The sequence below is a fragment of the Uranotaenia lowii genome, chromosome 3 (genome assembly GCF_029784155.1).
Source record: "Uranotaenia lowii strain MFRU-FL chromosome 3, ASM2978415v1, whole genome shotgun sequence".
NCBI lineage: Eukaryota > Metazoa > Arthropoda > Insecta > Diptera > Culicidae > Uranotaenia > Uranotaenia lowii.
The window spans coordinates 58,074,239-58,101,945 of record NC_073693.1 but is presented as its reverse complement, the minus strand read 5'-3'; the positions used below and the strand labels follow the sequence as shown (position 1 = coordinate 58,101,945).

General features: G+C 39.2%; 1 protein-coding gene across 9 annotated transcripts in view; it reads right to left on the bottom strand.

Moving 5' to 3' along the window:
* Positions 1 to 27,707, bottom strand: part of LOC129754645 (gamma-aminobutyric acid receptor subunit beta) — a 307,093-nt gene that overhangs the window by 80,529 nt on the left and 198,857 nt on the right. For all 9 annotated transcript variants that reach the window (XM_055750816.1, XM_055750818.1, XM_055750814.1 and 6 more), the window contains exon 5: positions 3,143 to 3,369. In XM_055750816.1, coding sequence (XP_055606791.1) covers positions 3,143 to 3,369 — 227 coding nt within the window. The remainder of the gene's footprint in view (positions 1 to 3,142; positions 3,370 to 27,707) is intronic.

Here is a 27,707-nt window from a genome sequence, read left to right as displayed (position 1 = left end):
AAAAAATATTCACATTTATAAAAATAATCTTCATATCATAAGGGATTAGATGCAGGGTTTCAAGCATGTTCTAACAGGGGTTTTCGGGAATTTGGGGTAGCATTTTTGTTTCGAATCTTCCACTTTGAAGGATAGCATTTTCCTTGATGAGTATTTTTTAGAATAGATAAGATCACATCAAAGTAGATCGGACCATTGACATACACTTTCTACAACGGCAAATCGACGATTTGGCACAAGTTTTACCGGAACACAAACCACGCAGCAAAATTCCGAGGCAAAGCTTTGGGATGAACTTTACCCGTATTCGAAATCAAGCGGCAGCCGTGTTCCGGAAAAAACTTACTTGATTTGTTTATATTTGCTTCGGTAAAATGACATTACTGTTAAACGACGATTGTTTTTTTTTTGGAAGAGGATTTACACAACATCAAAGGATTAAAAATAATATCGACAAAGGAAGCTTATTTGATGAAACATGTACCTGCTTTGGATTTTTCGGAAATTTTAAAATTTCAAGGATTTTCCATTTTCAGTAAGAGTATTGTTGGACAAGATTAACGAACTTTGAGGAACGACTCATAACAGAAATTCACATACAATACCTGCCATACGTACTTCAAACTTTAAAGTTCAAATTTAAAATTCAGATTCAGAGTTTTGAGTTCATACTCAGACTTCAGAGTCAGAATTCAGACTCAGAATTCAAATTCAGAAATCTGATTCAGAATAGAGACTCAAAATTCAGACTCAGAACTCAGAGTAAGAATTCCGATTCAGATTCCAGAGTCCGAACTCAGAACTCACACCTAGAACTTTGATTCAGAACTCAGAACTCAGACTGAGAGTTCGGAATCAGAACTCAAAGTCAGAATTCATGTGCAGAATCCAGGCTCAGTTTTCAGAGTCGGAACTCAGAAATCAGAACTAAGACTCAAAATTCAGATTTCGAACTCTGACTCAGAACTCAGATTTTGAATTCAGACACAGAACTCAGAACTCAGACTTAGGAATCAAACTCAGAATTGAGACTTAGAATTCAAATTAAGAACTCAGATTTCTGACGCAGGTTCCAGAGTCAGAACACAGAACTCAGAAGAAGACATCAGATATAGAACTCAGAACTCAAAGCTCATACCAAGAACTCAAAACTCAGACTCAGAATTAAGATTCAAAACTCATACTTAGAGCTGATACTCAGAACTCAGACTCTGAGCTCAGCACTATAAATTAGAGCCAGAACTTAGATGCAGAATTCAGACTCAGTTCTCAGATTCCGAACTCAGAACTCAAAACTTCGACTCAGAATTCAGTGTCGGATCACAGATCTAGAGCTCAGACTCAGAACTCAGACAAGACTGAAAATTCAAACTCAGAACTCCAACATAGAACTCAGACTCAGACTCAGAACTCAGGCTCAGAGCTCAGCATCAGAAATCAAAGCCAGAAATTAGACTCAGAACTCATATGCAGAATTCAGACTCAGTTCTCAGAGTTCGAATTCAGAACTTAGACTCAGAATTCAGTAAAAGAACTCAGACTCAGAACTTAGACTCAGATTTCAGACAAAGATTCTAGAGTCAGAAAACAGAACTCAGAGTCAGAAATCAGACTCTGAACTCAGAACTCAAAGCTCAGACTTAGTACTCAAACTGAGACTTGAAGCTAAGACTCAGAATTAAGACTCAGAACTCAGATTCAAAACAGAGACTCAGAACTGAGACTCAGAGCTGATACTCAGAACTCAGACTCAGAACTGAGACTCAGAACTGAGACTCGGAACTGAGACTCAGAACTGAGACTCAGAACTGAGACTCAGAACTGAGACTCAGAACTGAGACTCAAACTCAGACTCAAAGCTCGGAATCAAAACACAGACTCAGATTTCAGACTTAGATTTGAGAGTCATATCACAGAACTCAGAATCAGAAATCGAAACTCAAAGCACGGACTCAAAACTCATATTCAGATTTCAGACTTAGATTTCAGTGTCATAAGACAGAACTCAGAGTCAGAAATCAGATTCAGAACTCGGAACTCAAAGTTCGACTTAGATCTCAAAACTGAGACTCAGAGCTAAAACTCAGAACTAAGATTCAGAACTAAAATTCTAAACTAAGACTCAGAGTCAGAACTCAGACTTAGAACTCAGACTCGAACTCAAATTCAGAACTCAGACTCAGATTTCAGACTTAGACTTAGAACTCAGAACTCAGAGTCGGAAATCAGATTCGGAACTCAGAACTTACAGCTCAGACTAAGATCTCAAACCCAGACTCGGATCTAAGACTCAGAACTAAAACTCAGAACTAAGACTCAAAACTTAGACTTAGAACTGAGACTCAGAACTCATAAGCAGAATTCAAACTCAGTTCTCAGATTCAGAACTCAGAACTCAAAATTTAGACTCAGAACTCAGCATTGCATCACAGACCTAGCACTCAGATTCAGAACCCAGACTTGGAACTCATACTCAGAACTCAGACTTAGAGCTCAAACTCAGAACTCAGGCTCAGAACTCAGTCTCAGAACTTTGACTCAGATCTCAGACTCAGAACTCAGGCTCAGAACTCAGGACTCTGATCTCAGACTGTGAATTTAGCCTTGGAATTCAGCCTAAACATTCATACTCAGCACTTAGAATCAGAACTTTGACTCAGAACTTAGATTTAGAATGCAGACTAAGCTCAAACTCAGAAATGAGGATCCAAACTCAGAATACATTCTCAAAACTCAGAACTCGGACTCTGAATCCAGACTTCAGATTGATAGGATCAAGAACGTTCCTATAACGATGTGCTTTTAAAGTGGAAATGATTTTGATGTTTTGAAAACAAATCTGCTGGTCATTAAGATGGAAGTTCCTTAAGACCGTAATGATTTCTTGTATTGAAGTTTGCTTCCGATCTTGTTGTTTCATCAAATCAGCTTCCATTGCGTTTTGCAACAACATCGGGAGATAATTACTACTCTAATCTTTAAAGAAACGGAAACCATTGAAAAAAAAAAACAAATACAAATGAAAATTATTTTCTCCGGCGATAATTGTTCTCCTTTCGCTTATATGAGAGAGCATTTCAACTTAAAGCTATATCGATTTATTCAGTGAATATGGTAATAAAACCTTAAATAATGTCCTTACCGAATACTTCTAGTTATAGATCCAGAATGATGTATTCTTATAAATTCATTACTAGTAGTCGCTATGTGAAAGTATGATTGTTTCTCGTTTACAAAAAACGTGTCCGGTACCCAAATGTTCTTAATGAACTCAGATCCGACTGACAGTGTCTCTACGCCCGGCCTTTTTCTGTAAGCTAAACGGGGATCAGTCCAAAATTGTCGAAAGTAGAAATCCAATGTGAAATCCTGTTGTTTGAGAGTTGTTACATTTTTTTTTTTGGTTTTTGGTATTTTTGTTTTGTGTTACAATTGCGGGATAGATGTGTGTTTACGTGTAATTTTACATATTTTTTTTTGTTAACGAAAGTACATTTTTGCGAGAAAAGCCCCCGGGTCCGATGCGTCGATTGGAGAGAGCGTGTGTGTGTTTATGAGAGAGAAAGTTGTTCCGCGGAGAAACAACACCGTGTAGAGACGATCGCAGAGCGCACAATGACGAATCCGAAGAGCGAGCCCAGGGTGATAAATCCGATTCGGGTAAGGTTCGTGGTTTTCCATTCCAGACGACGAGGTTTTTTTTGTGGGCGGTTTTTATTGTTTCGTGGAACGCCACGATTTGCGAGGATAAAAGAGAAGAGGGAAAAATAGAGAAAAACCAACGTTACAAATTTGAGCACACGGCTCCGTCTAATGGCACCCGTGAAAGAGCGCAATTAGTACGGATTATATTTTTGGCAATTATAATTATTTATTACACTTGGTGTAATTTTACATTCACAAAAAAAAAAGAAAACATAATACAAATGATAATCACACACCAATACTGGAACGGAAAATTTAATCCAAGACAAAGTACTAGAATAAACGAACTCAATGAGAAACGCAAGAAAAAGAGATGGAAACCAAATTTATCTGTAATACACGGACAATGTAAGGCGTTTGGGTGTTTTTTTTTGCACTTCTTTGGGGCGGGACAGAGGAAATTGAGAGACCGTAATTAAAACTAAAACGGAGCTTTTTCGCCCATCTATCAATGTCCGTACCCGGGAACGTTAGCAAATCTCGTCCGGTTAGTCGCACAGGGGACGCTACTTAATTCTATTCATTCTACTTCTTTTTTTGGCGCCTTCTGTATTTCAGCGAACTGAAAAAGGACACAAATTGTCAAAGGGGGGTTTTGATTTTATCACAAGATCTGTTATCTTCGGATTTCTTAAGTACCGGCGAAAGATGCGACAAAAACCGGATTTCCATCATTGTTAATTTTAATTATGGCAAAATTTCCTCTGCCCATTCAGCTGCTTGGAATGGACTGCATTCATAACTGTAATTTGCTGGCTGGCTTGAAATGTCACCGAGCTGTCATGTGGGTCGGTTGCGATATATGTAGTACGTGTAGATACTTATATTCGGTAGACACTGCATTAGTGCGGTGGGGAAGGTCAGCTAGTGGAAGAATTGTTACGGGAACAGCGATAGTAACACACGGACACACACACACTTACATAGATAGATATATGAGACACATCGAGGGGATTTCAAAAATAAAAAAAACGGGAGTTAAACTAATAATGGAACACAAGACGCGTGGGCGATGACGACGGTACTTTCGAACGTATTGGATTTGCGAAGTACATCCCGTAGTAGGTTTTTTTTTTATTAAAATTAATTTTCTAAAGCCTAAGGCATCGATCATTCTTCGGAGAATTGTGGACTGATTTGTTGTGCTGAAAAAAAGGGAAGATGGCAAACCGATGGCATTGGTTGATGTTTGTTTAAATTGATGGTTTGGCATTAAATTTACGCATAGCTGAAATTAATCTTAAAGTAAGTTCTTTCCTAAAACCTATCTTTAAGATTTTTATGATTATGAAAGTTTAAAAGCAGAAGGCAGCAGGGTAGGATTGTTTGATTGCCGTAGCACGGATGCCAGATGACATTTATTTCAAAAAGATCAAGATTCTATACTGTAGTAGGGCATTTACTACACCCAAAATTCAGCCTTTACCCCAATCATGGGATCTCAATATTTCAACGTCATTGGCATAAGATTTGAACGCCAACGGCGATAATTCGATTTGAGACCGCCGGCATTAACCTACCAGCGTAACTGCATGGCGTATGACGGAAGGAAACAAAAAAAAGGTTTTCAACAATCACATATACTCCTATACTATATTAACCCCTGTTCTCCATCTGGCTTAGGTAGTACACTGCTTAAGCTGTCGGATGGGCAAGATGAAGGTAGAAAAATCAATGTGAGTTCAATTCTCACCGAAGGCATTTTTTTTTACTTGTTTCTAGGATGAATTTCCAATAGGATGGAAATCCCATGAAATGTTTTTCTTGTTTTCCTTGAATGTTGGTATGGTGGGCCTAAATTATTTTGCCCGGAAGCTCGAGTCCTTATGCCAGATGACGGGAAAGCAATCTTATAATCTTTGGCGCAATGCACATTTCAGCGTATTTTCGGCTCATAGTAAGCTCTGATCGACATTAGAATTTTGCAGCTTCTTCTTTGGGTGTACTTATAATGGTTCTTTGGCGATATGGCGAATATGAACTTTTGAAGTAACAATTGAACAATTGAAATAACAATAACAATAATAATTAAATTTTCAATTACGCTCACTTTAATCAGTTTTTTTGCCCACTGAAGTCGGAACAATTTAGGGTCAATTGTAGGAGCTAGGTTGGCATATGAGAGGTTTTAGAGCTAAACATTAGCCCACGATTATAAATTTGAATTTGTTTAATATTTGCCGGATGTCAACTAATAAAGTCCAATATCAAAATTTTCAAGTCTTGCTTTCATTGAACACCGGCATCCTTCAAAACTGCAGGATTGACGGGGTTAAATTGAAAACGCTTCTTGTAGGACAGCTTTATTTCTAGGCTTCGTCAAAATATCTGTCACAAAATAAACCACAGCCTCGTAAATTATTCGATAATAAACTAAGTGTCCCTGATACATACACAATGTCAGCAATAATCTCTGAAAACTATACTCTTTCAGTTACTCCATTTATTTCGGGTCAAAAAAAAATCCTAAGCCCTAAAAATATTTGCTTTTCAAGCCTCTTTGAAAATCTCAAAAATATTGTTTTGAATCTGTAGTTCCCATTAAATCTGCTTAATTTATCGTGTAAACAGTCTTTCAAATCTCTTCTCTTCCAGCCAGATCAGTCTTGAAACAATCTTAGTTATATGCTTTCAAATCTGCGTTTTTCTAGTCACTCTATCTTGTCTGCCAGGACCCGAATGATTTCAATACAGTTCTCTTGGAAACCTTTTTAAACTCCGATTTAACAACCATTTTTACTTCCGGCTTTTTTTCGCATTTTCAGCAACTCCATCTCATTGACTGGAGCCGGAACAATCTTGATATAAGCTAAGCGATAGCATTTTGAATCAGTGCTTTCCTAGCGAATCCGTCTTATTTACAGGAGCCGGATAAATCTTTCGAATTTGTGCTTTCCATTCCACCCCGTATTATTTACCGGAGCCACAGAAAATCTAAAACAATCTTAGCAACAGCTTTTAGAATCGGTGCCTTTTCTTTGTTACTCGGTCTTATTTACTGGAGCCGGAATAATCTCGTAACAATTTTCAGCGCGAATATCTACGCTTTCTCGTTTGAGGTTATTTTTTTATGAATTAATGTAATAATGTTATCTAAATCTAAATTATGCTATCTAAATCTGAGTTGGACCATATTTATGTACATGTTTGCTCTACCAAATTTACAACTCTACAAATCAACTTGAATTTCATATCATGAATCACATGATAATGTTTTTGGATATACCTATGGATGGTTTCTATAATAGTTTGGAGCCCAAAAAAGGCAGTTTGTGTTTTTCTTGAATTTATTTAATTAATAATTTTTGACATTCGTGTAAGGTTGCCAGATTTTTTTTCAGCACGCATCAGGGCCTGACGAATCCGGGCAATTTTATACAAAAACCTGACAAAATCCGGGCATTTGATTTCAAAATTGACGACAAAAATTCCGGGCAATATTTGGCCAAACTTTGTCAAAACGCAGAAATTACTTTTAAAAAATTAAGAAAAATTATTGAACCTCATCAACAGATTTTAAATCGTTTTTAAGGCTTCCAAAAACCAAAAAATGAATATTTTTACAAAAATTGCCAAACAAAATTTAGCTTTGAAGGCTTAAATAAAATATTCGTGCAACACAATTTGTTTTTTTTTGTTTGATTTGGCAAATAAAATGAATAAATCCGGGCATTTTTCAATGAAATCGGTGAAACCGGGCAGGGCAGGACTGTTCCCAAATTTTGTATTAAATACCCGGGCGAATCCAGATAAAAGCGGGCAATCTGGCAGCCTTACCTATGTTGCAATGGACGTATTTATGGGAAAAAATTTATGATTGAATTTTGGAAACCGACCATAAACATTTTTTAGATTGGCCCAAAAAACACCCTGTGCATAATTTCATCTTAATCGGACTGTATGTGAGAGTGCCTCAAAGCGCTCAATCCTTCGAATTTTTCAACCCTCGAAAATCACTTAACATCTCTTTTTCCCAAAAATTTGTTTTCAAGATAACACCAGATCTCGAAGATTTATGCATTTTAAGTCATTTGGCTAAAAAATTAATATTTCGATTTTTCCGATTTCCTTTGGTTCTCCCTTAGGTATTTTTTAGGGCAAGCAAATGCAAATTTTGAGCGCTTTGAAACATTCCTAAATCAAGTCTGATTGAGCTGAAATTTCACACTGGGTAATTTTTTGGCCCCATCGACAAAATGTATGTGGTGGGGTTTCGAAATTTAATATGACCTATTTGGCTACTACTTTAGTATACCTATATTAGAGTGGCAATGGATGTATGGGAAAAATGCTATGATGTGTGAAGATAAAATTGAAATATTTTATGACATCATTTAAGAAAGTCTTTGCGTTTTGAAATTTGAAGAGTTTATGTAATTTTACAACTTTGTTTAAGATTGCAAAATGATTTGACTTATGCTTTAAAAAGTATCAAAGTTTCCATTTAGTCAAATCTTCTTTAAAATGTTCGTCAAATTTTCTTTGAACTTTTTTCTCAGTACATATTCAAAATTACTCGCGGTCTCTGGAATAGTTGATCAACCTTTGAAACTTTTATTATTTAATCTTTCTAAAGTTTTATAATATTGCTAAAAAAGTGCACGACATTATTTAATAAATAGCAAGAACTGATAGAAAGAAACTTATAGCAAATTTCGAATCAGCACCCTCAAATTATCTAAAATTTGCTCTTAAATTGTTAACACCTCCGAAAAATGTCAATTTTATTGTCTTATGTTATTTACATTATTTTCATGTAGAGTTCAAAAATATAATAAATACTATAAGTATTTGACTGCCCTAGAATATTATGTGTTTCAATGCTGCGAATCTCCAATTATGAGTTGGAGCTTAAAAAGGTTGTGAAATCCGTTGATGTTTCTTCATAGCAGCTTTAAAAATATCAAAAAGTTAGTCTGATTATTTCGAATTATATTTTATGCGAATCCGAGCTTTTGAAATTGAAATTCTTTTTGTGAAATATTTATTCAAATCAAAATAATTATCATCGTCTTAGCCAATAAAATTGGCTAAAATTTTCAGTTTTTGTGTGTGTTTTGATTCAAATACGGCCGGAATAAGTATTAAATTCTTCTTTTGTCACACCTGCCGCCTCCTTCAATTTTTACTAAAATCCGAAAGGGAGAAATAAATAGAGTTTAAGGAATTTTATTAAAAAATTTGGTGAATTTTCCTATAATTCAAACAGTTGAAAGAGCGCAAGTTAAACTGTAGAAGTACAATTTATGGAAATTGTACCCAAGGTTGCCGAACAACAAACTGTGGTTTTGCAAAACAAAATTTTTACTTTTATGAAGAGATTATCATCGTAATGTATGTTTGTTACTTAATTTATCGGCTAATCAAAACTCCAACTCATTTACCTAAAATTCTGTGATGATTTTCCATGATTTTATTTTTGTCATTTTCGTTGGAAAGTCATGAAAAACTGGGCTTTTCTCAAATTGTTTTGAGAACATCAGTTAACTTAACCTATTTTACCATATTTGCCAATTTTAAGTTAGTAATCGCAAATCTATATTGACAAAAATAATTATGGTTTCGAAAATACATACACAGTTTAAAAAAGTCTGTGGAATCTGACGATTATTTCAAAATTCTGTGTTTTGTGATACAGATTTTATAATGAACATTTGCTCAAAATTCTGTGAAATTAAAGATTTTTCTGTGATTTTGGCAACCTTAATTGTATCACCTTTTGTATTCGAGTTTTTTTTGTGTCGTGTAGGTTGTATACAAGTTTATTTCAAGTAAGTTTCCGCTCAGTTTGTTCCAATTTATTGAAAATTTGGCTTATTTTTTATTAGTTTTCCTAACGTCGTGATGATGACACTTCCGGTGACAAAAAATAATTTTAAATTTGTTCTGGCCTAAATAAAAACCATTAAATTTGACATCAAAACCTAATGTGTAAATACAAAGGTGCCAAGAGTTTCAGAGCAGATTAAAACTGTTTGAGGGGCGCCGAATCCAAATATGCCATCAGTTTTCCTAATGTCTATTCTTTTTTTTTAAATCCAAAGATTTATTCATAATATATGTATTCACAATATTTCTGGCAACACTTGAAACTATATCTCAAAACCTTAAAATTTGAACGAATTTTGAGAAAACATTTGTACCACAGCTAAATTTTAAATGGCAAAATATTCAGTAGACTCCAGAAAAGTTGTTAAATGAATTATAACTTGAAATCAAAAGCTTAAAAACTTCTTCTAGTGATACCAGAAATGATTATTCATTTTTAAATTAAATTTTAAAATTTTTCTCATTGACTAACTTAGCTTGGAAAATATTATTATTAATTTTTAAACGCCGTATCACGAAAACTAAAGCTTATAGACCTTCAATGAATTCATCAAGACTTTATTTTACATCATTACTTTTTTCAAGGACGCACCCTGAAAGCCCAGACAAAAAGAATTCCCTCATCATTTGTACAAAATTTATAGTTTAAGATATTTTGTAATGTTACTTAAATATTTTCAGCTACAGCACTTCGATTTTCCATTATTTAAAGTCTAAGAAAAATAAATCAGAAATAACATGCTTTGGAAAAAATACTATAGATCAGCTACGAGATGCTCGAAAAAAAATAGAGTAAGGTTGTCAGAATTTTTGCAGCCCGTATCTGGGTCGGACAAATCCGGGCAATTTTTATAGAAACATGGCAAAATCTGGCAATTGATTTAAAAATTGACGACCAAAAATATTCCGGACAAATTTTTGTCAAAAATCCAGAGATTATTCGACAAAAATCAAGAAAAAGAATTGGAAATTTTTTTTTCATAAAAACTTATTGAAAAATTTTAAATTTTATTTAGCTTAAAAAATCTTTTATGATTATTTTTTATAAAACTTGCTCACAAAATTTCGTTTTGGAAGCATAAAAATATTTTACAACACAATTTGTTTTTTGTTTGATTTGCCAAAATATAGTGAAAAAACGGACAAAATCCGGGCTATTATCAATTATAATCCGGGCATCCGGGCCGGGTCGGACTATTCCTAAAATTTGTTTTAAATATCCGGGCAAACCCGGATCAAACCGGGCAATCTGGAAACCTTAACTCAGAGTCTAAAAAAAGCTGAAGAACTTTTAGGTTTGTATGGGAAAATTGAATATTTTGTTTTGTAAAATCAAGATCATTTTTGTTTCTTTTCTGGAACCGAGCCTGCTGATGGGTTTTGTGCCCCAATTTATGAATTCATATGATGAAATTTTTCGCTGAACAACTTTGTTAAAAATCTTGACTTCGTGTCTTATCAAAAAAAAAAAAAAAAAAAAAAAACGATTAGCTTTTTGATTGATTTCCAATGATAAAAGACATAAACGTACTCAACTGCTAATAACTTATTTGCTCCATAAGATACGTTGTTACGATCTTCAACAAAGTTGTTTCCTCTGAAGAATTTTTCAGAGTTTCAGAGAAAGATTCAAAATAATGTTGATTTATCAGAACAAAACATTAAATTTTCTCGTACAAACATGAAAGTTAATATTTACTCATGTAAACGTAACTTAAAAATTATGCAAAAAATCATGGATGAGTTTTGAATCAAAACGATCAACATCCCAAGGTTTAAAAAAAAAAAACTCCAGATTGATAATAATCATAAAACTTTGAAAGTTTTGGTTTATTTCAGTTTATTTATGACTGGGGAACTTTCAAGACATTTTTAACTTTAAAACGACAAACGGAAAAGGTTTGAAATGGGTTAAAAGCTCTAAAAGCTCTTAAAAGGTTCTAAACTCAAACTCAACTATCGGTTAACTTTGTATGCAATATATTTGTTGCTGAAAATATTGCACACACGAGGGTTGTGATATTTTAATTTGCCATACCTAAGAGGCAGAAATAACATCCTCATAAGCCCCAAAAAAGGGTTAATTGGAAGCAATTGAAAGTTTCGAAACGAAATCGATTTAAGCCTGACAAATAGTTGGTTTAAACGAGCCTGCTCCATTTTAATGTTGTTTTTTTATTTCAAATTATCTTTCGAACCGCAGAATCAACCAATGCCATCCGGAAGTGCGTTCAAGTTGGGTGTGTTGGGATAGAAGAGCATGTGTGTGACGACAAGTGATAGCAGCAGCAATAGTTAGTGATGGCAAATAGGTTAGGTAGCAGTTAGTTGAAGGTAATATGTAGCTTGAACATTAAAGTTCCCTCAGTGTTGTATCCATTTTCAAAACACAGAGCGATGGCGGCACATTCGAATCGGTTTTCTCGATTCGAACATGGTTGGAAAATTTTCGATAGCAAGTTGTGGAGTGTGGGAAGAAAAGGCAGGAAAAGGGTGGGGTCTGAATTGGCCTAGTCAAGGATAAAGAGTTTTATCTTGGTACAAGGGACAAAAACAGAAAACTTGAGGGTTAATCGAAAATTCTCAGTTCACTGACTGCCATTTTCGTGTATAGGACTGGATGCTGTTTGTATCGTTGCTTTACGTTCACATCCCTTTTTCGGAATGCTTTACGGATGGGTAAGACACAGATAGATATTTCTCACTAAATGGTTTGAATGGGTCGATGGGTGGTGACATGCAAGGGGTGAGCATTTCGGGTGGGGTGTGTGGATGATAATATGAACCAAGTTTCTCAGGTTTAGCATAAAAAGGGAGTTATAGAAGCATTGTTTTTTCGAAGGAAACAGAAATGGATATTGTTGCCTGTGAGTTGTTCTCTGTTTCTCAGTTGTATAATATTGCTGGTGTTTGTCGCAGTCGAGTATGACGCTGCTGTTGCCCAATTCACATTCAGCTATATGAAGAGGTGTTATCTGGGCGTTACCAGTTACGTTGTTTTAGTGTGGAGTATTGAATTGTGCACTGTAGCGTAGCTTAGTAGAGAAAGTTCTGGTTCAGTGGAGAGCCGCACAAAATGGGCCTCGTTTCCCAGAGGAAGTATGTGAAGGGGAAAAAACGAAATAACACATTCGAGACTCGACTTTTTCTAGTTTATAGGCTGTTAAAAAGGACTCCCACTGCCACCCATTTTCCATATCATTTTTCTCGGCGTTCTGAGGAAAAAACCTAGTTACAAATACCTTTGTAAAGAACCAGTACCTACAACTTCGAACGCTTTGCCGCTCCAGGTCACGTGAAATCGTAGGTACTAAAAAGGTGTGTCCCCCCGAAAGAATTTTAAGAATAATACCAAGAAAATAAAACTTTCAGAATTGATTTGGCACCGGGCCACACCGGACAAAATTTATCACCCGAAAATCTGGAGCATCCTTCTCATATTCGTTAGTGTAGTAGTAGCGGAATTGGTACCAGCATCAGTAGTCCTGGGATATAAATTGCATTGTTTTCCTGTGCCGGAGACATCCGGCTCCGGGACCGGAGTCCCTGCAAAGATCTTTCATTTTATTGCCATCCCCCTCTCTACGGTCAAAATGCTGATTCCGGCCCGAGCAAAATTGCTGCCAAAATTACTTGTGGGAATGCAGCTGCAAGCTCGACTGGTCTCGTCTGCGCCTACGGTGACAGTTTAAAATATTAACTCTCGGCTTAGCGATTATCTAATGAAAAAATAAATATCCCGGCTAGAGCGGTGTTTTCATAAAGTGCAATCATCGGTGTTCTTTGATTGGATTAAAGCAGGGTGACGATTTGAACGTATGTTGCTCAGAAAAGGCCCTCGAAAGTTTTGTACAACTTTAGAGTATTCTGGTATAGGGACATTTTTTTTTAGTTTAAATAACGTAAGATTGTTAGTAAAACATGCCCAATAAATTATGATTTTCAAATCACTTTTTACCTTGATGACCATCAACAGATGTCGCTGATCGTTTCAGCATCCAGAGCAAGGGATTGAAATCGAGAGAGAATTCTTTGCATTTGGAGTGGTAATGATCAAAATTTCACATCTGCGTCACAAATTGCAACAATTTGCAACAATAAGCACATTTTTACTCTCTCTAAGCACTGGTTTCTCTCATTTGAACTCATACCTTCTAATTTTCTCTAACAAATTGCCACAAATTACCACAAATTACCTTAAATTCAATCGTTGACTGCACAATTTGTGTGATCATTGACGAATTTTCTCCCTTCATTTCAGTTCAGAAGTCAGATCTAGAGTCAGAATTGACGATTGGCGTAAAGCTAGAAAGTCGTAGATTGAGAAAGGGATAGAAGACAGGAGTCCGAGGACAATAAACTTAAAACTCACGAACATACATGCTCAGCATGAGTGTTCATAAACCGTGATTATCTAACAGGAATTTTGTAATCAAAGAGAGATTCAGGGGCACCGATAACCAGGGGTGCAATTTCTTAAACAAGAATCACCGACGAGTTCAGTTTTCGATTCTCGCTAGAGATTCTCTAAAACGCACCGTAGAGATTTTGAGCTGAACCTCAGTAGAGGATCTGTCAATCAACACGACAGAGCGAACAAACACTACAGTGAAAAATTGTTTTCACCATGGAGAGCTACAGAGACGGCAGCTTTTTTGCGTTTACCAATACATACGAAGCTGATCACTCGCCCGAAACTTTCTTTGTTGTTAATCCTATTTTTATGCACATTATCGTGATTGTTTGTCTTTTTCTCGACTTGAACCAGTCGGCCCTGTGTTTTTACCATGGTGAAAAATTGTCGCACACCGGAGCTTTTGGAATTAGGTGTGTGGCTCTCGAGCCCTGGTGTGTGGAGAGAAACAAAAAATCTCCCCAGGGTGTTCCGCAGCTGTCGCACAGGGGTTTTTGAGATCTCCGCTCTCCGTGTTTCACGGTAGAGAATGGCATTTCTGCCGATACGTGCCGTTCTTAAATCCCTTCATATCTCTTCGTCGGGCACTGACCAAAAGTTTAACGAAAGTGCAACCGCGCTTTATGCTCTCCCGAGTCGTTGTCTGAAAATGCAGGCGCGAGGTTAAACTGAGGCTGAAGGACCAGGAACCAGGGATCGTAGAGAGATCTCCAGAGAATTTCAAGAGCAACATATTCGCGAGCTAATTCGTGGATGTTACCGAACTTGAGTTTTTCCTAGGGAGTTTCTTGTTAATGCTGTTTAGGCTAACCAACCCATAGAATTTGAGTTCAAAGACATCGAAGCTTGCTGTACAGACTAAGGGGTATCGTAAGCGATCCTTAAACTTGTAACTGAGATCCTTGTACGAGACGGGATTAAGTTATCCTGATCTTGAGGTGATAGTTTGGACATAAGTTCCAGGCTTATAGAAGAATCGTGATCAAAAGTTATACGCCGAATCAAGATAAATGACCATAGACTATAGACCGTTTTTATAACAAGGGCTGTTAGAACTATCACTTGCACCTTAACCTAATTAAAGGACTCAGACCTGCCAGAAACGGCCGTTGGCAATGACAACCCTTCCGTTGTATGGAATCTTGGAGAGTTTTGAGTCTTTCCTGGGTTAGATTACCTTCCCGATTTTGCTCCGGTTCCCTTCTTGTAAGCTCACCCTGAAAAAGCACTTCTCCAGTAAAGGCATAAGTTGTTGCGGGTATATGTAGGTATGTTAGATAACATCCCAGGGTTTAAACCATTTCCATAAAAATACAATTTGGCGATTCGGCCTTGTATGTGGCAACCCACAGTGGTTCAGGCTCTCTCGAACACTTAGGCTGACTAAGCTTAACGCGTCACCCTCTATCTCTGGACCAGCATACGAATGGTAGGTAAAACTATGTGTAATTTGTTCGTACCCAGACAATAATATGTCTATTTCCGTTAACAGGAATTAAAACTGTTCATTACAGCTCATCATCTTTTGTGGTATCCAATGGGCATGCGTGGTTCAAAGGCAAGCAATTGATGTCGCACCCTTGAGCAAAAGCGGTGAATTGCTGCTACAGGGAGTTGATGCCGTCTTGGCCGTTAATGGTGTGAAAAAGTTTCAGGACATCGGCATATGCGAGCTTTGTGCCGCCGCAGAGCAAGAGTACATCATCAAAATAGATCTCAAAAATGATCGGTCTCAAATGACTTCCATGGGGCACTCCTGAAGAGGCAATGAACTGCCTAGAAAAAAAAAATCACCAGTACCAATGGATAACTTTTGTCCCATTAAGTAGCTTCGGAACCAAACTAATAGGGAACCACAGAAACCTAAACGTTCAAGCTTTGCGATTGCAATATCGTGGTTCACCTTATCGAACGCCACCTGAACCTTCCAGCCGTTAATAGTCGGCCCCGTAACAACATGGCAAGTTTTTGAAGTAAACTGCGCAGAGGACTTCGACAAGGCGATGGTCTATCCTTCATGATGTTCAACGTGGCGAAAGAAGGTGTTATTCGACGAGAGGTGGGAGAAATGTTGGGTACGATATTCAACAGATCCTGCCCACTTATCTGCTTTGCCGACGACATTGACATAGTTGACAAATCATCTGAGTCGGTGAAGGGGATCTACCGCAAACATAAAAGCAAAGCAGGAAGAATATGACTGATGATAAATACGTCCCAAACGAAGTATATGCTGATCTACGGGTCCGAGACCGACCGAGCCCGCTTGTCCGGCAATAACAAAGTCACGAACGACGGTGACGAGCTGCAGATAGTCGAAGACTTTGTCTATCGCGGCTCACTGGTGACCGCAGACAATGAAACTATCCGTGAGATCCAGCGGCGAATGATCAGCGGAAGTCGTGTCTCCTGTGGACTCCACAGGCAACTGCGGTCTTGAAGACTTAGCTCTTGCACGAAGTGTAACCTGTACATGACGCTCATTAGACCGGTTGTCCTCTACGGGCAAGAGACGTGGATATTGCTCGAGGAGGACCTGCGCACACTCGAAGTATTTAACGGCGTGCAGGAGAACGGGGTGTGGAGGCGAAACTTGAACAATAAACTGCGCTAACCGTAGCTAAACTAACTATTCAGTGAATGTGGCCAAGACTGACTGTGTAGCCCGACTTGTTCTAAATCCTGAAAAGAATAGCCTGGTGACTACGACAGACTTCAGTTGGATGAGGAAATCTAGGGATACTAACGAGCGCAAAGAAGCCGTAAGATTACTTCGACAAATTTGGCAGAATTGTAGAGCCTGTTTGAATACGACGGCAGAGCTGGCGGTCACTCCACTGCTGCCTTGGTAAGAGGCATCGAATTTACCTGAAACCACCAGTGCAGTGGTTAAGGGGTAGCTGCCTAGCTGTCTCAGTAACAATCAGGCTAATCATTGGAGGATGCTTCTGTGACTCATTGAACTGGCCATCCACTGGATGTTGTCAAAGATCTCGCCCGAATTTCTCTGAATATGGGCCCCACAAGGGTCTAGGCCAACCTCTTTTCATTTGTCGAAAGGGATAGTCTGGGGACCATGAAAGACGTCAGGTGGATGAAGAAGTTTAGGGAATTGACCCGATACTAACTCAGAGAGGCCGTAAGAATAATAGTCGTCAAAACCTCAGAAGGTGGTGACTCTAAACCTTAATCATCTAGATGGAGTAATGCAACATGACAAACTAAGTAATGCGTCGGTTTTTCAATGTGTGATTCAGGCCGTTGAAGTCACTTTTCGGGTAAGACGACTGGGTGAAACCCAAGTGGCACTTGCTCAGCTGCCAGTGAGCGCAGTCGAAATGGGAAAATGGGCAAGTTGGAGTCTAGCCCGACTTGCTCTAAATCCCGAAAGGGATAGCCTGTAGACCACGAAAGACCCCAGGTTGATGAGGAAGTTTAGGGAATTGGCCTGACTAACAAACTCAGAGAAGCGAAAACCATAGAAGTTGTTGACTCTCAGACTTAGCTAGATGAGGTAACGCAAAATGACGAACTAAATAATACGGCAGTCTTCCAATGCGGGATTCAGGCCGTTGAAGTCACTTTTCGGGTAATACCACAGGGTGAAACCCAAGTGGCACTTTTAGCTGCCGGTGAGCGCAGTCAAAACTGCACTAAAAATCGAAAAATGTGGGAACGTCGAAGTGGCGGGAAAACTCTCACCTGAAACCAGTTAGGTGCTATCGCTGCTTCGAATACGGACTTAAGTCGTCCGACGGATGTGATGCTTTTGACCAACACTGGTCAAACGATGTCGTCATAAGCCGGAGTTGTTCAAAAGTCGTCCGGAGACATTTGTGTAGAGTGCGTCTGTCCATAGGAGCAAAACTACAAAATTTACAAAAAAAAAACACAAAACTGCGTTGTAGATCTTGCGGGTGCTTTGCGTGGACGTAAGGATAACTGAAATGGTGAATATACGAGCGATATCGTCACTTAACAGACAAGGACAAGGACCTTCGTAGACAAGGAAATCTTCGAGCCGTAGGTTGACTTCTTTCCATCGTAATAGTAATTGAGTGGTCAATTCGACTCGCTGAGTAAGAAGTGCCGCACGCTCAACGGGTTCAGGTTACGTATTCAGAAGAAGTGAACTCCGATTGTAACACATCTTTCTCGGTGAAGACATCGAGCCGTTGAGTGAAGAAGTCACTTATTAGTAGAGTTAGGATTCATTAATGAATATTGCTTGAGATGTTTCAACCATGATGACATCCCACGTTAAAGAACAGATTCGTTAGAAGGATGCGTTGAATCTTTGGGTTTATCTTAGTAACTAGGAGCAATATCTTAGCGGGGTGGTATTATAGTTTGTGTTATTTGGGCACGTTAATTTTGGGATCACGGGCTGGCAGGGTCTAATTTCTACTTAAAATTCCCAAGTCGGTCTCGATGTGTTATCTCAGATTTTTAGTTAAGTATGTGTAAGTTTTTGTTTGAATTGGGCCGTTCCTGGTTAAAAAAAATTGAGTTCACCTAAAAATCGATTAATTAGAAGCTATAATTGCAGATCGGATTACAGCGTATGCTTATGTCACAAAACACATACACAAACACATTCTCGAATGATGAACTGGGTCGTTGTTTTTTCTTTCTTTCTAGTATTTGGGGTGATAGGTTAATAATTCTAGCTCACCGATGTGCTATCGTGAGTTGATGAGTTGGAGTCAGTTCATAGTAGAATGATCTTTCCACTCTATGCGAGTAGTCGTCTTGGACGTTTCGAGTTAATGCATGCGATTAAGATGAAGAAAATGAGGGAAAAAATGATAACTAGTGGCATCTTATGAGTTTGGGGGGGAAACACATCGAAGCGATCGATTATGATAATGAATGGAAATGTAGGTAGTAAATGAACACATATACGATGGAAATACGATTCCCAACACGTTTGAAGCGTATTTGATCAAAACATAAGTGGTTACGATTCCAAAAAGCGCGAAGATGAACTCATCAAAATAAAACACTCAGATGAACACGTAGCTTGGTGTGATTGAACGATAGATGAAATTCGAATTCATGATGGAAGGAAAAGGAAAACTGATGATCAAACAAAACTTCACAAACGTCATCCTTTTGGGTTTGAACCTCACTTTGGTACAAAGTTAAGGAATGTAGCTAGGATTTCGCGTGAAAAATAATGATGATAAAACATATTCGGATTCAGTTCTTGAAGAAGGTTTCGATGAAGTTAAATACATTATTTCAACACTGTTCTGAATCTCCTGGGAAAATTAAAAGAGTTTTTACGGAAACAGAGTTAAAAGTTGTACAGTATAGAAGAAAAGTAGACACAGATAGGAAACGATGGAATTGCGAAGGAAAACAGCGAAACTGGCGAAAGTTTGATAAGATCACGTAAGGGATAATAGCTTAAAAAATACTCGAATCCTAGCTTATATCATCTGCAAACTTCTTCAACACTGTTCGGTTGATCATTAGTTTTGGCCACACAACTCAAACTTGATGTGGATAAAGCAGATAAAGACATTCAAATTTAAATCAAATACACATAGAGATAAATCCAATTGGAGTAAAACGGAACCGATAAAGACAGATGGAAAATTACCCAACACAAACAAACGAGTTGAAAACATTGAAACAAAAAAATACAACAAAACGAATTGTTCACGAACAAAGTTACAGTTAATCGTTTGAGTATGATCTCGATTAAAGAAACAAATGACAAAAAAAAAAAAAATTAAAACGTAAAATAGTCACAACTGATAAATTCTGCAGGCGGGCAATGGGTCACGTCCTGTAGTGACGGTTTGTTTTTCTTAATTCATAAGTACGTTACATGTTACGCATATAAATAGTTGTTGTTAGAATATCGTTATCGTATGGATTCGTTAGCGCGTCAATTTATTTGCGGCTGGTTTGCTGTTTCATTGTATTGGTTTCAGCTTGTTTAATGTTTTTTTTTGTTAATTTGGACTTTCCAAACATTTACGCATCACTGACATAAATCCATATAAAAGATCGACTCTGAGGTACGCACTAAGGGGATATAAACAGCATAGTTCTTACTGAGAAATTGGGAAAAAGTTGGTTTTATGTCTACCAACATCAATTCAGAACTTTCACGTTTATACCAGTAAATATTTTGATTTGGTTTCCACTAGTAGATGAATGAAGAAATGAACTGAAAGCAGGGCAGGACCGTTGATCATTTTACTCTTGTTTGTAAAAACTTAAGATAAAAACGAGGATCGTTAGCAACTGTCTCTTTTTATTTTACGTTACAATTTTATAACGAAATGGGATACCAATTTTCATTCGAAACCATTGTTCAGTCAATAAGTAGCTTTCAAAGTACTCGTTTCTGTACATATGGATTTTTTGTTACTCTAAAGGTCATGGTCTATTGACTGTTTGGAACTCAAGTGCTAATTTTCTTTTTGCCAAGTTCTGACTATTTTCCATTTTGACAACTTTTGTACTACTCTCCAAATCAGTCAGCGACTCCATTTAAGTTCCTGGTGATTAATAATATTCGGAATCCGGCATCGAAAACAACTTGACGAATTAATTGTTCGCACCATGTTCATTGAGGAAACAACACCTGAACCCAACTTGAGGGGGAGGCCGCCATCAATCAAACACCTGCTTCAAGGTCCAAGGCCGATTCCAAGGGTGAAAAGTGAGGGGCGTGGTCAAGGTTTGCACAACTTGGCAGTCACACAGCTTGAAAGGAAACGAAGAAAGGAAAAAAAATCCGTACCAAACCCGAAGTTGAAGGTAAACTCGTTACGCCCATTATTACTGACTGGGTCTGATCTTGCTGAAGGTTTGGGATATCCTTTTTTCTTCTCATTCGCTTGGGTCCCGATTCTAGTTTTGTGTGCTAACGATTCTCGTTTTTTATCCCTCTCGCTTTCCGTCTTGCTTTTATTTGTTGTCGAACGAATTCTTTCTTGGCACATTTTGCTCGACTGACGCAAGAAAATCACCGCATGATGAACGATCCTGCTTTGCTTTTGGATTGCGGAGTGTGCTTTTTTTGCTTCTGCTTCTGCCTCGACAATGAACGAAAATAAATTGAAGTGATTTCTACTTACACGGCAGGGTTTCATTGGGAAATGAAAATGGTGGAGGGGAGTAAAAATCGGAACTTTGCCGAAAACCTATGAAATCCAATACAGCAGGAGGTATTGATAAAACTGTCTTTGAAGGAGAAAACAAGATGGGGGTTACTTATTGCAGATGGAGGAACAAAAACTGTTAGGATGAGAGGCTGAAAACTGAAAATATTTCAAATCGAAAGTACTGATTTGGTTGTTATTTGCTCTTCAAGTGTATCAAATGCAGTTTTTATTTGACCACTTTAAGCTTGTCTGTATATTTTCAGCAGTTTAGGGGCTCTAGAACCAAAATTTATTTTCTAATCAAAATATCGATCAAAAATTAAATCAGTTCATCTGTTCATCGGTAATTTTTCTCTAGAGAATTTACTCTGTTTAGCATTATATCAATCATTCGCATAGTTTTTTATTATATGTAGATTACTTTTGGGGTTTTCGGTTTCTAGATCGATTTAAAAACTTTAGACATTATGTATATGCTTTCTTTTTAACATTATTAAAACAGCGCTAGAAACCGAAGCCAAGAAGCCTCAATTAGACCGCGTTTATCAATCGCAGTTCAAACATCACTTACTGTATCTAAGAAATCAAGTACCTACAATTTTTTGAAGAAGGCATTGATTGTATCGCAAATTTTTAAGATTGTAAAACAAACAATTTCTTCATATAAAAAAATTCTTTGTTAAACTTCCTCCCAAACCGTTTAGAAAATTATCTTTTTAACACATAATTTCAAGAAGTTTAAAGAAGTCAATCTTAGACAAATATCTGAGCAAAAAAATTTAATTGTTTTGCTTTCTGGGGATTCAATTTCAATTGGTAGCGCATGAAGTGGACAAAAAAAATTCACAAAGCAGAGAGATCAATTTTTATGAAGTTACTTTTGGAGAGTTGAATTTTATCCAAAGAAACAGCAGTAAGAAGATTAAAGATGGCGAAAAGATGGAAAGAGAGGCTCTTAAAAAAAGAACCGCGGTTTGAAAATGAGCCGTGACATACCGTTCAACACAACACTGGTTGAAAAAGTTAACCGCTACGCAAGAGTGGAGAGTGGAGAGCTCTGTTTTGCTCTCCCAACAAAGTAGCGAATCTTGGACAAACCGTCGTATTGAACTGCTGCTCAATATTCTTGTGTTGAGCTGCCAGCCAAATTTTTGAAGTTGGGAGACGCTTTTAAATTTTTGAACTTGTTTTGACCTGCGAGACACGGTTCTATTTTGAGTCTCTCAAATGAACCGGCTCTTTGATTCGAGCGAACGGCTCTGAGCCGCTCATTGAAATTAGCCGTTTTGCCCATTCCATCTACAAGAAAGTTCATTATTGGAATAGAGTCTGATTGGTGGGTGACCCATAAATCAGACTCTGATCCATGGAGGTGGAGTTATCGGTATAAGATTCTATGTCGGATCGGCATTGACAAGCTTTCTAATAACTAGCATTTTCCTCCCAGCGCCACTGCATTGCGACAAAGGAGGATGAAGTAAAAACACCAAACGGTAGACGGCCAATGCAGTGCATTTTTTAGGTAATCAGAAGTGACAGAAAGATAATGACAATGAAGCTTCGTTGACTAACCGACTCAGATGGTGCACTGGGTAAGATATCAGACTGGCAAGCCAGGATGAGATGTTGAAGTGAGTTTGATTCTCACTATATTTTTTGGGATGAATTATCCAATAGAATGAAAATTCCATAAAATGTTTTTTCTTGTTTCTCTTGAATGTAGTGGTCACGCATCATTTTGCTTGGGAGCTCGATTCTTTATACCAGTAGTCTTTTTCCAATTATATCATTTTTGGTAAAGTACACTTTTTAGCGCATTTTCGAGAAAGAGGTTTGCTAAGTAGGCATTGGATTTTTGTAACCTTTTCTGTGGGTGTAGGCACTGGAAAACTTAAAAGAAGAAAAACTGCAGATGGACACTGTAAAGTCGAGATTAATGACTAAAGAACTTGTACAGCCTGTGACGCTGATAAAGATAACTCGTTTACTCATGAAGATTTCGGAAGTGCTGCTTTAGCAATCAAATCCAAAACAACATAGGCTAAAGCGATAAGAACTATACGCATTGGGCGATTTTCGACACCTTATACGTACATACAGAAAGAATGCAAGAGATCACAAGTGTTTACTCTCAACGAATGTGATCGAGAGAACCGATTGAGCAAATTCTTATTCAGAATCTGCAAACATGGCGAACTTTTATCATATCCGATTTAAACCGACTTCAAGTATCCATTTTTACGACCTTTCACCCATTTGGAAGGAATTTCGATTCGCAGTAGCGTTGTTAACGACTTGAGCTATCATTTCTACTGCGATTTCATTTTTGCTGGGCAGATGTTAAAAGCTCGCGAGAAGGATCGTTACGATTCTACTGGCGAGATTTGAGTTACCTGTCTACCGATTAATGTTTATTGGATTAGGTTCCTGAAGTATCCCCTGGAGGTAAATTGGGTTGCCGTATGTGGGCTGACATGACAGTATACAACGCGGTGCAGAGGATATGTATGGGTCCCAGCATGCGGTCAGCGATGGCTTCACCCGGATCACGACTGCCCTGCAAAGGAGCTGGTGTCATCGGCAGTCCGCGAACGGTATAGGAGGACTCCATTGCCGGGAAGCATCTGAGTAGTGTACGTACGATCCCTTGATAAAAGCTACAAAGATAAGGCATAATCTTCTGCGTAGAAGAGGTCATGGGTGCGCCGCGAACGTGTGTAGGATATCCCAAAGCCGGGAGGTATCCGAGGATAAGGCAAGAGGTTTTCGACGCCAGGCGAGCCTCTCGAGTCGGTGTAGGTTGTCGTCACTGTCAGGAAACATCCGAGTCGTAGCGTTCCAAGTGCCGAATGTGTGCCGTGACAGGCGCAAGTCCAGGACAAGCTGCTCTTCTGGCACATTATGGGCGGGGGCCAAACAATCCTAGGCTTACAGGAATACAAGAAGACCTGATAACGGTCGAAGTAGACTGACCACATCGACGTGGGTATGACTTGTTCGTGCGTAGAATGTTCCACCTTCGGGGAGTACCTGAGTACCTGAGTATCAACGACCGAAACTGCGGATATAAGACATGACCTTCTTCGCAGTGTAAATCGTTGGGAAAGGTTTTTTCCACAATCGGGACGCCGGCTGAGCCATTCGAGTCTGAGTAGGATGACATCTTCGACGGGAATTTTCCGAGTAGTTGCATGAAGTCCTGCGCGGGTGCTGTGGCAGGCGCGAGTCTAGGATAAGTTGCTCTCGATCGGCACATGACAGGCATAAAGGTGGCAAACCTCGAATTCTGGAGATAAGAAGACGGGCTTTAAGTCGTGAAAGGAGAGGTCAGGCCTCGAGTCTTCAGGAGGAGAGGTTTGTGGGGTCAACCCCGAGTCTTTACGATAAGAGGTCGGGCCTCGAGCCGCAACAGGAGAGATCATGCCATTAATCAACCAGAGGAGGAATATAAGTGGTTACCTCGGGTCATTACGAGGAGAGGTCAGATCTTGAATTGCTAGAGGAGAGATCGGGCCTTGAGTCGTACAGAGGAAAGGTATGTGTACGTCAACCTCGAGTCGATGCGAGGAGAGGTCGGATCTCCAGTCGTAAGAGGAGAGATCGCAAAGAGGAGAGGTTTATGTGGAAAACTGGAGTCATTGCGAGGAGCTGTCGGTTCTCAAGTCTTTAGAGGCGATTTCAGACTTCGAGTCGTAAGGACGAGTAAGGTTTTGCTGAAAGTGGTCTCGTCTTTGAGTCTTGCCTTGGAGCGTACTTGTGCGAATAGACCTTCCACTATTGAAGGATAGTGTGTTAAACAGTTCGAGGTGGGAACAAGGTCTGCAGCCCCAGATGGAGTTTAGGGAGTGGGAGGTATACAAAAACAAGTAGGAGGTATCTACAAACGTTGTAATCTGTGGAGACAGAGCAGGGAGACCTCACCAACTGGCCAACTGGCAGCAGCTGTAGGACAGGTCTGAGGAAGAAAGGTGCACCCAACGTTTGATCCGAAAAGTCAGAAGCATGATAGGGAAAAACACGACAAAGTGGACTGCTATACGATGCAGTTCTTAAATGGTCAGAGATGTTTCATGAAGTACCATTGGATTGACAACATAGCTAAGCCATTTTGCTTGACAGACGTTACTTCAAAAGAGACACCCAAGCTGGCAGTGTTCAACATTCCGAAATTGGTGGTTAAGGACCCGATACAACCGATCGATCGTTCCAATGTGGTGTACAAAATCCCGTGCGCAGGCGCATCCGACCGTAACGAGACATGCTCAAAAGTTTATGTTGGGCAAACTAGCTACAAACTTCGTACTAGAATGTCCAAGCATAAATGCGACGTCACCAAATTAAACCGAATCATCGCCTCAGGGTCCACAGCATCAGACCCAGCCATCAGAGAGCTACGACAATCGGCCGTTGTTGAACATTGCTTCAACCAGGGACACATGTTCGACTTCGACAAAGCCACCGTTCTCGATAACTCCAACAAGCACCGCCGGCATCTAGAGGTACTCGAAATGTGCTATATTCAAAGCACTCCGAATACCGTAAATATACAGAACGACACAGACGGAAGAGCGATCTCCTACGGCGGAGTGTTCCACACACTCTCTCGGACTGCTTACAAGCACTCATCGGCGCCGGTTTCTGGCTATGAAGAAGAAACCCAAACAACAATAACAAACTGTGAGTCGAGTGGATAAAGTGTTGCTTCGGACGTCATTCGGAATACGGATTAGGCGCCGCCGCCCAGGCCAAATTATAGTACCGGGCACGTAAGTTACACGCTATCCTCCTCACTTTTGAGCCGAACCATTTCAAATTTAAATTTTATAGCCAGAAACCGACGATTGATGAACGCTTTAGGAGCGCATCTGTTTCGAACTATAGCACGAATGTTCGAGTAAGTGAACATTTTTTAGTTCCATAAGAAATATGTTTTATGCTTTATGTTTTATTTTAGTTCCTTGAAAAAGAATAAATATTAATTCGAAACGTTGGATGAAGAACACATAAAAAGTGTTGTAAATCTTGACCGAAAGACCGAAAGCCGAACATAACCTATACATTATTCCCGGTCGAAAAATAAATAAGAAATTGGAAAGAAAACGTACCAACTTACTAAACCTACATACTGGTTGGGGATAGGACACTTCATAAAAGTTGGAGTCTTCAACAAACCACAAACGTTGTGTAATGACCCTATCGCTGGGACGCATCTGTCTAGTGTGTGTCCAATTCCGCGTTTAATGCTTCAACGTTAATTTAAGATTTGCGGCGTTGGTACGCCGCCTTCGTTGGTAACAATATCTACTCCTGTATCATGAAGTTTTCAAGTAGTTTCGTTTCCCTCGAAGAAAACTGGAGGGAGGAGATTATACCATTACCGCTGTGAAACAGGTGGGAAGTAACAGCTTATGGAATTGATATAGAATGACGTCATCGTCGAACGTTGTCCGAGTCGCAGCGCAGCGTGAAAGAAATCTCGATCGTATGCTGTGACAGGCGCCAATGCATGATAAGCGACACTCGATCAGCAGGCAGTCAGGCAGCAATAAGCCATGGGCGAAAAACCTAGAGCTAGCTGCAAAAGAAAAAGGAGAAAAGGCGGACTATGATCATGGTAGACTCATCTTTTCGGCAGAGCTTGATCCCACGGTTTAAGCTACAAAGATAATGCATGATCTACTGCATATCAGATACTGTGAGTGCTTCAGCGATCACTGTTCTAAATGCTGCCTAAGAAGTGATGTCCCGAATCCTACTACGCCGCCCAACGCCCCTTGCAAACAGATTCGTGGGAATCATCAAGCAAGCTTTATGGAGGGACGATCTACGACGGTTTTCACACTACGGCATATCCTCCAAAAGGCTTTGAACAACAAGTCAACAACAAGTGTATTCATCGACTTCAAAGCCGCAGTTCAACGTGGCGCTAGAAGATGAGCGAAATGCTGGGCACGATTTCCTTTATCGACGACATTGATAAAGTCAGCAGATCATTCACGGCGGTGGGGGAGATCTATCGCAAACTGAAACACGAAGCAGGAAGGATACGTACAAAACGAAGTATATGCTTGCCTGCGGATCCGAAACCGACCGAATTCGCTTGTCCAGTAATAACAAGGTCACGATCTACGGCGACGAATTGGAGATGGTCGAAGACTTTGTCTATCTCGGCTCAATGATGACCGCAGGCAATGACATCAGCCGTGAGATCCGGTGGTGAATGATCAACGGAAGTCGTGCCTGCTATGGACTCCACACCAACTGCGGTCGAGAAGACTCAGCCCTCGCATGAAGTGTAACCTATACATGACGATCATTAGACCGGTTTTTCTCTACGGGCACGAGACATGTTTATTGCTCGAGGAGGACCTGCTTTTACTCGGAGTATTCGAGCGACGAGGCGGCGTGCATGAGAACGGAATGTGGAGGCAAAGGATGAACCACGAGCTCGCGCGACTCTACGGCTAACCCTGTATCCAGAAGGTGGTGAAGGCTGGCCGGATACGCTGGGCAGGACATGTTGAGAGAATGCCGGACGACTGTCCTGCAAAACAGGTGTTCACTACGGATGCCGTAGTAATGAGCGAGGTGCTTAGACCAAGTGGGTATCTGAGTTATGACGTTGCAAAGGA